The sequence below is a fragment of the Catharus ustulatus genome, chromosome 3 (genome assembly GCF_009819885.2).
Source record: "Catharus ustulatus isolate bCatUst1 chromosome 3, bCatUst1.pri.v2, whole genome shotgun sequence".
Classification (NCBI taxonomy): Eukaryota; Metazoa; Chordata; class Aves; order Passeriformes; family Turdidae; genus Catharus; species Catharus ustulatus.
In genome coordinates, this window is record NC_046223.1 from 63,411,122 (window position 1) to 63,427,087 (window position 15,966).

General features: G+C 41.5%; 1 protein-coding gene across 1 annotated transcript in view; it reads left to right on the top strand.

Annotated features, from left to right (window-relative positions):
• SOGA3 (SOGA family member 3) overlaps positions 1-15,966 on the top strand; it is a gene marked incomplete at its 5' end in the record, with an annotated part of 40,158 nt that overhangs the window by 22,110 nt on the left and 2,082 nt on the right. The window contains 3 exons of the mRNA XM_033054989.2: positions 8,177-8,248; positions 8,860-10,035; positions 11,345-11,680. Of these exons, the coding sequence (XP_032910880.2) occupies positions 8,177-8,248; positions 8,860-10,035; positions 11,345-11,455 (1,359 nt within the window). The remainder of the gene's footprint in view (positions 1-8,176; positions 8,249-8,859; positions 10,036-11,344; positions 11,681-15,966) is intronic.

Here is a 15,966-nt window from a genome sequence, read left to right on the forward strand (position 1 = left end):
CTGCTGTGGTATTAATTTGCAGGTGATTTGCTGGTTCAGTGACATTTATGATAAAGGCTGAAGAGTCAAATATTTGTTCATGATAGCTAATTAAAAATACATTGCAGTGATCAAATATTTATAATGAGTGGAAGACTGTCAAACTTCTTTTCAAAATGATATTTTTCACATTTCTAGCAAAGGAAACATTTAAATAATTGTTTTAGGTCAACTTCTTTGTTAAGGTTTTAAGTCAGCCTAAAAGTCACAGCTGCTTCCCTTGCTGGGAATAAGCATTTTCCACAAGAATCTGAGCCAGTTTCAGTGAGAGGGAAGAGTCATTATTTAGGAGGACAGGACAGTGACTGGTCTTATGAGCTTCTAGAAGTTAGTGAAGCAGCTGGATGCCCTGCTGTAGCCAGGGCTGCAATATCTTCCCTCCCCTCATCTCCATCTTTGCATTGTTGAAATACAAGGAAAAGTATTGGGTGCAGGCTTAGGATATGTCAGATCAGACTGGTACCAGAGTGAGAAAAGTAAATGTGGGATTGTCCAGACTTATAAAACACCTTCCTTCCATTTCAGCTCTTAATCTCCATGGCTTGTTTTTCCTAGAGCACCTTCTTCACATGAGCTGCTCATCAAAATGTATTTAATTTGTGGCTGGATCACACTGGCATAACTTCAGAGCACTGCAGAGTCTGATCCTCTGGTCTGTTTTCAATGACCAAACTTTCCAAAAACCTTTGAAACTTCCCCATATGTTGTATTACAGAAAATATATTTTAGCCAATTTGTGAAGAGTTAGCTTTACAAAAGAGCTTCCCCAAGTAAACACAGACAAAAGGAGAGAGCAAGAATAACAGAAGACTCCTCTCTATAGTCAGAGGACAGAGATTGCTGAGAAGCAGCAGCTGGATTTCTTTCCCATATTAACAGAAAATCTTCTGGACACTTCTTAGGCTTTAAGACCAAATGATGATTTCAGAATTTTTCCTACCTGAATTCATCTTCAATTTTTGCATCCTTTCAAATTAACTCTGAAATCTGATTTTTTGGTGAGATGCTCCTGTAACTGGAAGTTGTCTGAAGTGCACAGTCTTGGAGGGTGAGCTTCAATGCTGCTTTCTCTGCTGTGTGCTTACATATGCCCATGGATATGTCTGTGTTAGATGCTGTCCTACCCTATGAATCCAGGTGAGGGACTGTAAGTGTTGTCTGTGCATTTAATGCAACTCTTGAGTATCAAATGAGCATGAACTCCAATGGATATGTGTGATGAGCCTGCAACTTTGTAGAACTGGCTTCTCCATACATTTCCTATGAGCAGTATTGAGGTGCACACTATGTACAGAATCATTCTTATTTTCCTTCTCACTACTTTTCATTTTCGGCACAAATTCTTTTTGTTGGGATATTATAACTACCCTTTGGTTAATATATATGCATTTGTATAAACAAAGCAATGAACATCATCAAGTTGTTGTCACTTTCATGTTCTCATGAAAATCTATTTGGAATCTCTTCTGACATATCCTTCTAAGAAGACTGCAAAATTCCACATGTGGTACTAGGTGTGAGAAAAAACACTTTACATTTGATGAAGTCTCATATGCATTTAATTCATAATTGCCATATACATATCTGTGCCTGTGATTATTACTATTGTTACATGGTAGTGGTTTTAACTATGTTGATGTGCTGTCTGTCATGCTGTCAGTCCTAGAGAAAGGCTGGAGCAGTGCACTGTACTAGGCATTGTGCAAACCCTGACAAAAAAAACTGAATCTCTTCTCTCAGCAGAGCTGGCAAATAAACACCAACAAGAAAGCCCAAGGGAAAGTTTAACTTGCATCAGTATGCAATACAATAACTTATTCCTGCACCTGCACTTCAAAATATTCATGACATTCTGGGATCTTCTTTTGCATTTCAGGATTAGGGAGCCAAGTGTCTGATGATTGTGATTTCTGCATCTGTAGCAAAGGCTAATTGGATAGCACTGGAGAAGTAACCATGTCTAGCTCTTACATGTTTTGAAAGGTTCAAATGGCAGAAGACTCTTCCTCCTCAGGGAAATTGCTTTTACTGTTTTATGACATCCTGGTGGATGAAGGACTGTGTAAACACAGAAAGCAAAGTATCAGTTTGGACAGCTATTTGACCAGGATGCGGTGAGAGCTTTGAAAAGGAGGCTTTCATCTTCTTTAATTTTTTTGAATAGGGAAAAGAAGGAAGCAAAGGTAATGGAAACATAAATATGCTTCTTCAGTTATGCACTGCAAAGAATGCTTTTACGTAGTTATACCACAAGAGTTACCATGATATGCTCTAACAACGCGATTTTAGTTTAAACAGCAAAAGGTTTCTTTATGCAAAGTGCAAATATTGCATATATTTTTCCCTTCCTTTGTACTTTTCCTTATTTAATTGATAAATATACATAATGGTAAAGGACCTGAAAGTGATAACTGAAAAAACTCCTAAATAAATGCAAAAGGAATAATACAAATATTGGAGGTCAGCTCCTCTTTTCTCTCCTGCAATATGAAGTCATTCAACTACATGAGAACTATTTTTCTCTCTGTAGTGAAGTAGTAAAGATTGTTTTCATTTTGTGTTGCTCCTCAGCAATGTTCTGAAATGTACCAGTTTAAATATGAAGAGGGTGTTGGTGCAGCTAATAAGGATATGCTTAGTGTTTTCTTTGTGTACAGGTAGGCTGTGCTTTTTGCATCTCAGTTACCCTCTGCTTTTTCATTTGTGACTTAATTTTGCAAGCAAGTAGAATACAGAAATACTCAAGACTTCTGCTCTTGAATGGTGGTGGAAGGACTAAAGTGTTGTATTATTCTATGTACTTGTGCCAATGGCAGACAAAGCCAGGGTCTTGGGCTGGCAAATTTCTGACAAATTGCACTAAGAGTTGCAGAATAAGGAAGACATTTTTAAAAGCAAAGATTATTGTTTTTTTGTTGTAGAATATAAACTTTCAATTTGCCAACGTGGATAGTGTCAATTTAGTTTTTACTACATTAGAACCAGTGGCAGAAAACTAAAAAAAAAAATATATATATGTATCTTGTGTCTGATTTGATCCAGCTGCATGAGTAACACAACCATATTGATTAAAGGGGAAATGCAGAGAGAGGCTTAGGGCAAATTTACATTTCCCTGGTTATAGTCACTCTGTGCCACACAGAAGCAAGTTTGTGCAGCCCAAAAATTGTTCAATATTCATTGACTTTCCCAGACTGTAAAGATGGTGTTAGGTTTACTCTGATTTTTGAAAGCTCTGCAGATGTGTCACAGCAGTTGGGAGTCAGCTAACCACAGCCAAGTACAGCACAGTTTTGTGCTGAGGAGAAGGTATGTGGTAGCTGAGGAGATTCAAGGATCTGTACACCTTTTGCCCTGTTCTTTGAGGATGGATATCTTGGTAGGTTTTGCTTAAGGATTCTTTATTAATTGCTGAGGTACAGTAATTTCACGAATACAAGCCGCACCAATTTGACCAAAATTTTGGTGGAAACCCGGAAGTGCGGCTAATATTCCGGGGCGGCTAATCTATTAACAAAATTCTAAAAGCTGCCAACACGGAAGTGAGAGCCCGCGGCAGCCCCAAGCCAAGCTGGAGCCCGGCCGGCCCCGGCAGAGGTGGGAAAGCCTGGCAGAGGCGGGGCCAGCAGTGTGGGGGCGGGCGGCAGAGCCTGAGCCAGCAGGGCGGGGGAGCCCGGGAGAACTGGGGCTAGCAGTGCAGGGGAGCATGGCAGAAGCAGGAAGGCCGGCGGGTGGGGCTGCCTGGCAGCGGGGGAAGCCCAGCATAATCGGGGCCAGCAGCGTGGGGGAGCCCGGCGGTGCGGGGGCCTGCAGTGCCGGCCAGGGCGAGGAAACGCGGCGGCGGTGCAGACGGGAGGGGGCGGCCGGCGAGCGTGGTGGCGCCGCCGCGAGCCGCGAACCGCGAGCCGCGAAAGCGCCGCCGCGAGCCGCGAACCGCGAGCCGCGAAAGCGCCGCCGCGAGCCGCGAACCGCGAGCCGCGAGCCGCGAACCGCGAGCCGCGAGCCGCGAGCCGCGAACCGCGAGCCGCGAAAGCGCCGCCGCGAGCCGCGAGCCGCGAAAGCGCCGCCGCGAGCCGCGAACCGCGAACCGCGAGCCGCGAAAGCGCCGCCGCGAGCCGCGAGCCGCGAGCCGCGAACCGCGAGCCGCGAGCCGCGAGCCTCGAGCCGCGAGCCGCGAAAGCGCCGCCGCGAGCCGCGAACCGCGAGCCGCGAACCGCGAGCCGCGAGCCGCGAACCGCGAGCCGCGAGCCGCGAGCCGCGAGCCGCGAACCGCGAGCCGCGAGCCGCGAACCGCGAGCCGCGAAAGTGCCGCCGCGAGCCGCGAAAGCGCCGCGGGGCGGGCGCGGCGCGGGGCGGGCGCGGCGCTCGCGAGGCGCGGCGCGGGGCGAGCGAAAGCGGCAGCGGGGCGGACGGCGAGCCCGGCGGCGGCGGCGGCAGCCCTGCCAGCCGGGCGAGCGAACGCGGCAGCGGGGCGGTGCTGACGGGAGAGGGGGGCCAGCGAGCCCGGCGGCGGCGGCAGCACCACCCGGCCAGCCCCGCCGAGCCGTGGCGCTGAGCTGGGCCACCCGGCCCCGTCGGCAACCATGAGCGGGCCGAGCCTGCCTGGCCCCGCCCCGAGCCAGTAAAGCCCGCTATGCCGCGATCCTCTTACTAATTGGCCAATTTGTGAAAGCTGCGCACGGATTCTCGCGACGAACGAAAGTGCGGCTAATATTCGGGGTGCGGCTTATCTATTGACAAAGACAGCAACATTGTCGAGGCACCGGGGGTGCGGCTTATAATCCGTGCGGCTTGTATTCGTGAAACTACTGTATTTATTTTATTTTAGAACCAGGTGGGAAGAATTTGGGTTCATAGTATAGCTTTCCTGCTCCATGGAGTGTGATGCAATTATCTCTGTATTGTGTTATTCTTAGAGTTGATTTCAGGTCTCTTTCCACCTGAGAAGCATTGAGTATGCCAGGTGATGTTAGGACTGCACATTTGGCTTGCAATTTAGGGCTGGCAAGAGAAGGCTTGTGCCATCTCGAGAAGTGCTTAGCATCTCCAGCAAGACATTGGACAAACTCCAGTGAAGGTCACTGGAGAATTGATGCTGCTGAGCACTGCAACAGAATTGCCATTTGCATGTGATCTGGTTTGCATCAAATACAAACATTATCTGCAGCCTAATCTAGGCTACAGACACTTGTGAATAGGATTATTTTAATTATATGGAAAAAAAAAATCTGAGCCCACAAACTGTTCTTCACAACCAACTCTCACGACCAATTCTAGCCTATGAAGGGCAGAATTTTTGCTACAGCTGAGAGAGCAGCAGAAGAGGCTTTTAGTGACAAGCAATGTGCAGACAATTTTAGTAATGTCCCATCTCAGTTTAGTATGAAGATTTGAGTGCAGGAGTCTGAGTTGCTATTTTTTGGTTCTACCATATGTTAGTTTGAACATTTTTTTTCATTTTTTCATTTTGCTGCAATGGATTTCACTGCTTATTTCATTAGCAGCAATAATTATTTTGTCAGGTTGAAAATTGAAATGGAAGACTGCAGTAGTACAAGGCTTGAGAGAATTGATAGAAAGAGTAGCCAGTGTAAATATTTATGGCAGAATATACTCCTAGATATGTGGCATTCTTTGTTTAGTGTGATACTGCCTCAGTGCTCTGACATGATGTTGTGGGACACTGTGATTGTCAGAATATTATCTGTCAGCTGAGATGTGTGAGATCTTAACCTCTGGTGATCAGAAACTGTGTCATGTTTTTTTTCATATGAAAAGAGCTCATACCAATTCCAGCTGGGCCTAATCTGCTTACCCACATCATCCTGCTAATTGAATTGTGCATGTTCTTCATTGCTTTCTGCTATAAACTTATTGCTAAACGCTGGGATTTTGTTGGTGAACAATACAAGCTCTGGAGGGTTGGTTGTAATTCAAGTAGAGCAGAATGGAAAGTAGTGCCTAATCATTACATAGCCACAACTACTATTGTAATTAGAATGTTGCTATCCTGACTAACTAAAAGGAACACCGAAAAAAATATAGCAAGAAAGGAGAAAAACAGGGGGTTTTTGTTTCACATTAAACCTAAAAAAAAGTACTTCTCCTTATATCTCTTATTTTCTGAAAAGTCATAGGGTACAAAAGAAGTTTCAGCCTAGCATTCCAGAACTTCGTTATTTCTGGACAGATGCTGAACTCAACAGGGTGAGCAAAAGGCATTTAGGTAATAAAGCAGAAATATAGTTTAACTATAACTTATTCATTTATTTATTTATTTAATATTGTTATTATCAGTGAGTGGTTTTGGCATAATTATGGGGCAAGGAAAAGTTTGCAGTGTAAACTGATTTGAAAAGGTTTTTTTAAGTGTTGATATATAGTGGTATAATTAATGGTAATATAGAGGAGCAACCTACTCATTTGAAAGTTTAGGGCTTTATAAACTTACCAATTCTAAAAGAAAAGAACAAGACAACCCTTCCAAAAATCCCTGTACCATTTCTACAACAGGGTAGCTTGTGGGTGACCCTGGAAAAGAATCATTTTGTTTGAAGACTGGATTCCAAAGTTGCTGGGTTTATACTTACAGAGAAAAATTAGTTAAATATACTATTTTCCTGTCTTTTCTGGATTCCATTAGAAGCCTGTGTTTTACAGCCATCCAGCTATCTAGCTATGATCTTAGATTTGTTTTATTATTTGGTCTACTGAGAGCATTCAATGTTTCTGCAAGAGACATAAAAATTTGATTTATATGTGAGTATTTCTATGTCATTAACTTTTTCTTTTGAATGAGCAATCCATGAGTGTAGGAAATTTTAACAGAGTTGATCTGCAGAAAAAAAGAGGATGATTAGTACCCGCAGGCAAATGGTGCACAGGATTGTTATGTGCAGTGTACCCTCCCACTGTACTCTGTCTCTTGAGGGTTATGAACATATTTTAATTCCCAGTGTATGGATAGAGATAGCTTCTCTCCCAGCTGGTGGAGGGAGGTGCATGTTTCTCAAAGGATGTTTCTACCAGAGCACAGTCTCGGAGGGAGATGGTGTAGGTTGTATCACTGTCCTGCCTTGGGGCCTACAGTTTACCTGGGGAACACAAAAACTAGGAACAGCTGCAAATGGGATGTTATGTATTACAATATTCTCTCATTCGATTGCCTCTCTCCTGGTGTTTCTTTGGTGATCAGTTTGAGTGTTGCCAGTGTGGTGGTGGCACTTGTTTTCCACTGCTGCTGCTTTTCCATGATGAAGTTTCTGCTCTCAGCAGCTACAAGATTTTTTCTGGATACACTAGCAGGCTTCAATGCTTGCACATCCAGCTCTGAAAGCAGGAGTTTCTTTTCTACTCTCTTGGGCTACATAGGAGATGAGAGGACACCAAAGAATCTCACTCATATGGTGGTGCAGACAGACCTGTGGTTTTGTGTTTTGTGTTTCTGTTCTTGACTTGGTACAATTTGTTTCTCTTAGAACTTTGTAGTCCAAGCAGTTTTAAATGGCATTTACTTGACTATAATCTGAAGACAGAATAAGCCTAGTGACCAGAGCTATGTGTGAATTTCTCCCCAGTGTACACTTAGCAAGGTGTGCCTGCAGTACACTGCAAGCTTGAAGCTAGAGGGTGGGGCACAGAGAAAGGTGTGCTTGTAGATGTACACTGGTATCAGCTGCAGATCTCAGTGACACTGTTTTGCGTAGCTGTCGTACCACAAAATCTAAGACTAAGGCTTTTTAAAAGTGCCTTGGCCCCCACCAGGGCTAATACTGAATGGGCAAGGTGAGTTTCACTGCTTACCTCAGCTTTCCCATCTGCAAGTTACCACTTGGGATGTCTGTTTTCTTACCACTCTTGTTGAGTGTTAAATATTCGTAATACACTAGTCTTAAAATGTGTTGAATAAAAAATAACTGACTGATTAGACTAAAACATTATTTGTGAGCCATTGCTGTTTCATTTTTGGGCAATGACATCTTTCCTCCATATTTAGTATCTCAAAAATTGCAATAAATTAATTTCTTTATAATTGCATTTGATTTGCTATATTTTTAAATTAATGATATATGAATTATATACATTTAAAGTATACCTTTAGAAAAATTCAGTACATGTCCTTTCGTTGCAATTGCAGCAATCACTGAAAAGGAGAGGAAGCAAAGACCTACCAAAATCAGAAAAAAAGTCACAGCAGACACCTACAGAGGTATGTTGCAGTAACTGTAGCCTCAATTCTTACATGAAGACTTCAGGGAACTGTGGAAATGGGGTACATAATTTACATATTTACACTTGGCTTGCTGTTTTGCTTTGCCCTTTGTTTTCCTCCATGCTGTGAAATGGAAGAGCTCTTACCCCAGATCTAACAGTCAGACACCACTAACCTCAAGGACCACCTATAAACGACCTTGGTGCTGCAACAGAACCCGCCATCTTTCACCTACTCTGCATTTTAGGCAAAGTAAATGGCTGCAGCAGTGAAACAAGATTTATAGGCTCTATTTTTGCTGTCTTCAGTAGTTTTGAACACTGTAAAGTCTGATAATGTTGCAAACATAGAAAATAGAAGGTTTTTTACAAATCCCCCTTCCCCCCTCCTCCAAGGTACTTCTGGGGACTGTGCAAATTTTAGTCACAAGTAAAATAATATTTTCCCCTCTTTTTAATGTATTGATCAGTGAAAAAAATATTGCAGGAAAATATATGAGTACCTAAAGCCATGTACCTGTGTTTGTTAATCTTGTAAGTTAAGGCAATCTGCTGGAGGTCTCATGTTTGCCTTCAAGTTTCTTCAAATACTGCTTTTTTTTCCCTAAGGATGACAATGAAGACCTGAAATGCCAGCTACAGTTTGTCAAAGAAGAAGCAGCCTTGATGAGGAAGAAAATGGCTAAAATTGATAAAGAGAAAGACAGATTTGAACATGAGCTGCAAAAGTACAGATCATTTTATGGGGATTTGGACAGTCCCTTGCCAAAAGGTGAAGCAGGTGGGCCACCCACCACAAGAGAAGCTGAACTCAAGCTTCGACTGAGGCTTGTGGAGGAGGAAGCTAACATTCTCGGGAGGAAAATAGTGGAACTAGAAGTAGAAAACAGAGGACTGAAAGCAGAGCTTGATGATTTAAGAGGAGATGATTTCTCAGGGACCACTAACCCACTCCTGGGAGAGCAGAATGAATCCCTGTCAGAATTACGACAGCATTTGCAGCTAGTAGAAGATGAAACAGAATTGCTGAGGAGAAATGTAGCTGATTTAGAAGAACAAAACAAACGCATAACAGCTGAGCTGAACAAATACAAGTACAAGTCTGGGGCCCATGAGAGCTCTAGGCACCATGATAATGCCAAGACAGAAGCCTTACAGGAGGAGCTAAAAGCTGCACGGATGCAGATCAATGAGCTGAGTGGCAAAGTCATGCAGCTCCAGTATGAGAACCGAGTCTTAATGTCCAACATGCAGCGCTACGACTTGGCCTCTCATCTTGGCATCCGTGGCAGCCCTAGAGACAGTGATGCGGAAAGCGACGCAGGAAAAAAGGAGAGCGATGATGACTCCCGCCCCCCGCACCGCAAAAGGGAGGGTCCCATTGGTGGGGAAAGTGACTCCGAAGAGGTGCGCAACATTCGGTGCCTGACACCCACGAGGTCTTTTTATCCGACGCCGTCCGGGTGGCAGAAAAGCTTCACTGACAGGCAGCAGATGAAGGACATTCGCTCTGAAGCGGAGCGGCTGGGCAAGACAATAGATCGCTTAATTGCTGACACGAGCACCATCATCACAGAGGCAAGAATTTATGTGGCTAATGGGGACCTCTTTGGACTGATGGATGAGGAAGATGATGGCAGCAGAATACGTGAACACGAGCTTCTATACCGGATCAATGCGCAGATGAAGGCCTTCAGGAAAGAGCTCCAGGCTTTCATCGACAGACTTGAAGTTCCAAAGTCTTCGGACGATCGAAGTGCCGATGAACCTTTGTCAGTGAGTCAGGTAGACTTTTACTTATTACGGCCTACAGGTAAAAAGGCTCTGCCAAGCAAATTCAACCTCAAATTGGATTTATGGCACAAAAAGAAAATTCTTTATTCCAGACAGTGGACAAAAATCACTGTTTCTTATATTACTAAAAATGCTCATTTGGCCATACGAACGCATATTCTACCAATAGAGTTGTTTGTGAACATGGAATAAATCTGACCTCCTGGAAATTAAAATTATGCTCCAGGAGGTAGAACATTTTACTCCTTTCTGGCTTTACAATTGCATTTGATAGAGTTGGGCCTTCATTGCCACTACAGGCAGTGCAAACGGTATTTTTGGTGCATATGAACGTGATGCGTAAATGGACATGATGGTTTTCTTAGTGGAGGTGTTTCCTACTAAATTAATAAAAGGAAATTTTTATTAATTTTAAGCAGGAGGAAATACTGAATTTCAGAAATTGTGGAGAATATGGCAAACCACAGATTAAAAGAAACCATGCAAATCTACTGTATGGATTCACAGAGCCACACAGTAATGTGAATATTGTAATGGCTGTAATAGATTGCATCTTGTTTAAGGCCTGTTAATCACTGCTTGCGTGCAGCAGTAACAAGCATCTTTGTTGTGGTTTGTTTTTGTGCAGAATTTTTTCAGAGAGGTTTTGGGGAGCAAACTGCTTGCTGACTCAAGATCTTTTGCCATGAAAAATGAAAATTAACTACCCTTATCTTATCACGCAATCTTATAGTTGGCATATCTTGTTATTGCTAATGAAGTTATCCAGTGTTTTGTAAGTCTCTTGCTGTGTTAATTTACTTTGTGCTGTATTGCTAGTTTACAGTCGAAGTAGTTGCCAGGTGAAACTGAGAGCTATTCTTATTCCTATGCTGACTAATTAGTCTTTTGTTTCCTTGTATCAGAAAGTCACAGACGCAGTGAGTTTAAAGCTAATCAATTACTATACATGTATTGCATGAAATCAAACAGAGACGGCATTTAGCATGCTCACTTTCTGATCTAGCAGTAGTTCTGAGCTTGTAGAGCTTCCATTAGCTGAAAGGCAGAGTACTGCATGGACTTACACAAATTTAAACCAAACTAATTAGTATTTTCTCTAAACAAATAACAACAATTGAACATTTAACAATTAGGCGTTTCAGGGCTTGACCATGCAGAACTCCTACTGAAGTAAATGGGAGATGGGCGCTTGGTCCCTCTACAAGCATAGTCTGATTCACTATTTATTTTGTTGAAACTTTGGACTTGCTATTCCATTAATTGACTGTTCTCTTTGTCTTTGTATTTACTTTCCCAGATGTTCCAGCCTATCATTTTACTTATTCTCATCCTTGTATTATTTTCATCCCTTTCATACACAACAATATTTAAACTTGTCTTCCTTTTTACACTGTTTTTTGTACTGTAAGTCATTCATCATTTACTGTTCATTGTAGTGTTATTTTCAGTTTGTTTATTTTGTCCACCCTCCAAGATAAGAAGTGCAAGAGACATAGTTTCTGTAATAACCACTGCTGTAAAAACACTGAAGACTACTTGTTTGCCAAAACCAAAGCCAAACCAAAAAACCTGCAAAAAACATACCAAAAAGTCACCCAGTTGAATAGGAAACCTGGTCACCATCGTATTCCAGGTAAGCAAACAGAAAATGGAATTTTTTATTTTGTCTGGTTTTTATTATTTTTGAATAAACATTTCCTGAGGACTGGAACCATTAATTTGCACCAAATCAGAAACAAAACAGAAATATGCAGCGTTGGTGTGAGGATTCTGTTGCTGTCCTCTTCCTGCTCCTAGAAAAACAAATTTTGTTCTAGCCATGTGTTAATAGTAAAGCCTTTGGTACCCAGTGACCATAGCAAGGGAAGCTTGTGTACATCAATAGTCACTGAATATTCCTATCTTGCCTAGGAGAGGCTGAAGTAAGAGCGCAGGTGACTCATTTCTTTCTTTCACACTTACATAGGCATCTCCTACAAGAGGTAGATCTCCCACTATGAAAACCTCACTGAAATGCCCAATGGAGCTCACTTTTCTGTTTTATTCAACCTATGCTGAAACCACTGAATCTCATGAATATGAATTATCCAAAGGTCATCAAGTATGTGTATTAATGACACCTCTTTTTCTGCAGTTTCCATGTTGAATAATGTAGTAGTAAAGAGTGGTAATAAATAAAGCAGCTGTTTTTCTAGCTAGCGGTAAGCATTTCCTTTGATTTATCATGTTAGCTCTCTGTGTACTTAATTCATTCCCTGGTGAGAACTGTTCACCTCCATGCCTAGGTTGTGCTCTGCTACCTGAAATAGTTGAGACACCATTTTGTGGCAAAATCCTCAGATAGCAGCAAGAGATGGGGCAATAAAATTTTTGTTATGAGAATGAAAAAAGAAGTAAAAATATTCATTATCAAAAAATACTGTCTTTTTCTTTGTCTAGCTTTCCCTCAACATAATACGTAGGTGCAATAACCTTGATCAGCTATATCACTGAACTCCTTGATTTAATCCAAATACTTATTCCTACCACGGAGTGTTATCATCATTATCCATTTTATATTTAGTGAAATGGCTAAAGGAAATGATAATATATGTAAGATTAATAGATAGCTTTGACTGATTTCCCAGTTAAGGATAAAGTCCAAAGTAATTCTGAGAAGTTTCTAAGATGCTCTAATTTATGCATTTATCTAAAATAAGGTTCCACATATTAAAAACTATTATGGCAAGATACAATCAAGCCATAATTCACAGTGAATTTCTGTAACTGGAAAAGGCCTTTTGTTTTTCAGCAGCATCTGGAAATACTAGGACTTTTTGCCTAGGATTTGCCTAGGATTTCAGTTTGGACATTAAAAATACGATTATTTGAGGCTTGAACTTGTCATACAAAATCTTAGCACAAGACTGACTTTCTCAGTTTCTCTCTGCTTTAATATCTCCAGTGGAGGAAAAACCAATCATTTGTGTTTTCTTAAATGTTACTGACTCAATTTCTGTAAGAGAGACAAGGTCATACTTAATGTGGGATCTAAAGTTCTGGGCTTCTAGTTTTTAACCCACACTTGCTTATAACTTTCTTGGTGTTGTGCGTAACAAAAATGAGTAGAGAAAGTTTGATTTACAGAGAGTGTATCAGTAACAGCAATTCTCTAAAGTAGTAATACATTGAAATTATACATTGAATAAATCTTGGAAAGTAATTGGGAATGAATTATTTCTCAGAAAACAGAAAAGGTAAAAATGAATTACTGAGATGAGAGCTGGAGATAATCTCTGCACAGCACTGGCAGTTACAACCCAATTGATGTCTCACAGTGTTTTTCCTTGCATAAAAGCTGGAGCTTTCCACCAGGCATCAACAAAGCAAAATCAAAGCTGAGACCTTTTGGGACATTTAGGGAGCTATTGCAAGGCAGCAATCTGAAATTAAAGCATACCAAAGCACACAAAATTATTTTAGAAGCTCCTCACAGTCTTTGAATCTCTCACAAGCAAGGAGAATGGTGAGGAGCCTCACAGCTAAATCTCAGTGAGAAATGAGATGTGTTTTTCTTGTCCTTTTGCATTCAGGTTGAAGAGAGGGATTTGAGCTGCTGATCTGTTTCACACCAGATATTGCACAACTTTAAAAGATGCTGAGAAAGCTAACAGAATGAGTATGGACATTTATCCATAGCCAGAAGATAAGATCTAGCCAAAGAAATAAGTGTTCTATGTCTTGCTAAGTTGAAATAACTTGATATTACGAAATGCAGTAATTATACTTGCCAAGAAAGGACGCAGATTCTCCCCACTCAGTAACTGGCCTAGTGGGCAAAGACCACCTCACAGGTGAGTGAGAAATGCCTGTGAATACATCAGCATCCTCTTGCAGGACTGCATTGGAGTCAGGCAGGGCAGAGACAGCACTGCTGATTCACTGACTCTGCCTGCTGCACAACTTGGAGTTATGAAGAGAAATAGTAAGGAGAATATAGATTTTGTTTGCATGTGCCAAGGAGCTGGATATGCCAGGTTACCTATCAGCTGAAATCTCATTCAGCAGATTCACAGTTCCTGTTTTGGAATATTCTAGTAAAGTATTAATGTTCCAGGGGGAAAAAGTCATTGAATTTCAACCATGAGATTACTTTAATTTAGCACTTCCCTGAAATATTAAATTTATGTTTCTTGTGTTCCCAGGGGATTTATTCTGTGTTCTTTCAAAAGGAAAAGATCTTGCTTCTGTAGATCTAATTATGATATTTTTGTGCTTGTGGAAATTGGCACTATCTCCAATGAATTTTTATGCAATTTAGGGAATAGGTACATTAATGTTACCAGAAAAATTCAATTAAATATGTTTCCTGTTTAGAGCTGGCCCTGAATACCCTGACAGAATCCCTTTATAGATATTCTCTTTTACTCTACTGAAAAATTCCCATTATGTTAAAATGACCATTTTCTCCAGGCTCAGAGATATTTCTTTCAACCAAAAATATCCATGCCTGAACTCCAGTTGAGAGATAGAATAAGTATCTGCTGACAGATGTCACCAGTGCTTCAGAATCAAAACTAGAAGAGAGCAGGTGCTATAGTGCAGAAATATGCCTGGCAGTCGGAAAATAGAAAATTGCCAAAAACATGGCAGTCTAGATATGAGATATAAAAAGAGATGAACTGCACATGAACTTCAGGAGTTGTTTACGAAAACAAGTAGAGCTTCAGGGTATTACATGCCCTTTTCCTTAATCACCCCAGAATCTGATAGGTGAGTAGGAGACTTCCAAAGGCATCAGTATCAGGGACGTAGTTCCCATTGGCTTACATTTCTGTCTCTGATTTAATGCCAGGGGAAGTGATATTCAGAACCAGCTTTTGCCATTACACATGCAGTTGCCTATGGGGAAAATTACGGTGGCTCTATTTAAAGTAAACATCTAAAGTATCTGCCACCGATTTCCAATGTAACCTTGGAGCAGTGACATGACATAACACTTAGCTGGCTCTGTTTCTCCACTGAGTTATATGCAATTGCAGAAGCACACAACAATAGGAGGAGACAAAGTTTGTATTCCCTTCTGCCCATTTCCTGTTGTATGTATCCACTCCCAAGGTGTATATACTAAGGTTATCAAGGTGCACATCATTCAGGAATCTAATGGTGAGGTTGGGTTTTTTTACAGTGGCAGCAGTGCTCTTCTTCCTTCTTGTCACTAGTTTTTGTGGCCATAGCAGAATGGGTGTGCCATAACCAAGCTGGTGCAGCACAACCAAAGATGCCCTGAAGTGGTCTTCAGTACATTTTATTAGCCACTGCCCTGAGTACGGGATCCATAACTCATGCTGAAATTCATGCTGCTTTGTCTCCAGTCTTGCATATTGAAGAGAAATTTAGCAGAAGTCTTGTTTAAAATGCCCTTGCATCTTTTTTTGTTAACTTGCTGACTTTTGACCCAAGCAGTGCTGGTATCAGATATGAACAAAATAAGCTTTTCCTGTGGAAGAAATATGTTGGATGTAAAAAGCCTACAGTGGTCTTCCTGCTTATTTTATGTGTGCTAAATACCAAGAAGCCACATTTGCTGCTTTGTACGCTGATGCTGGAGGAGGGACAGTAGGGTCAGTCTCTGTTGAATAATTTCTTATCCTCAAAAGCAGAATTCTCCACTGCTACATTTAAGGGTATATAGAACAATGATCTCATGTTTTTACAAGTCACTTCATGTTTTCTTTGTCTCACCTTTTCCATGTTAGGATGAATTTAATGTGTCCCTTTGACCTATGAGATGGGTCTAATGCTTCTCTCCTAATGAACCCCTGAGTCTCACGCATTTCTAATTCCTCACACAGACAGAAACATAGGCTTTTGCCTGACTGAGAACTCAAGCCTGGGATTTAGCCCATTGTTTTATTTATTTTTGCTGTTTTTATTTCA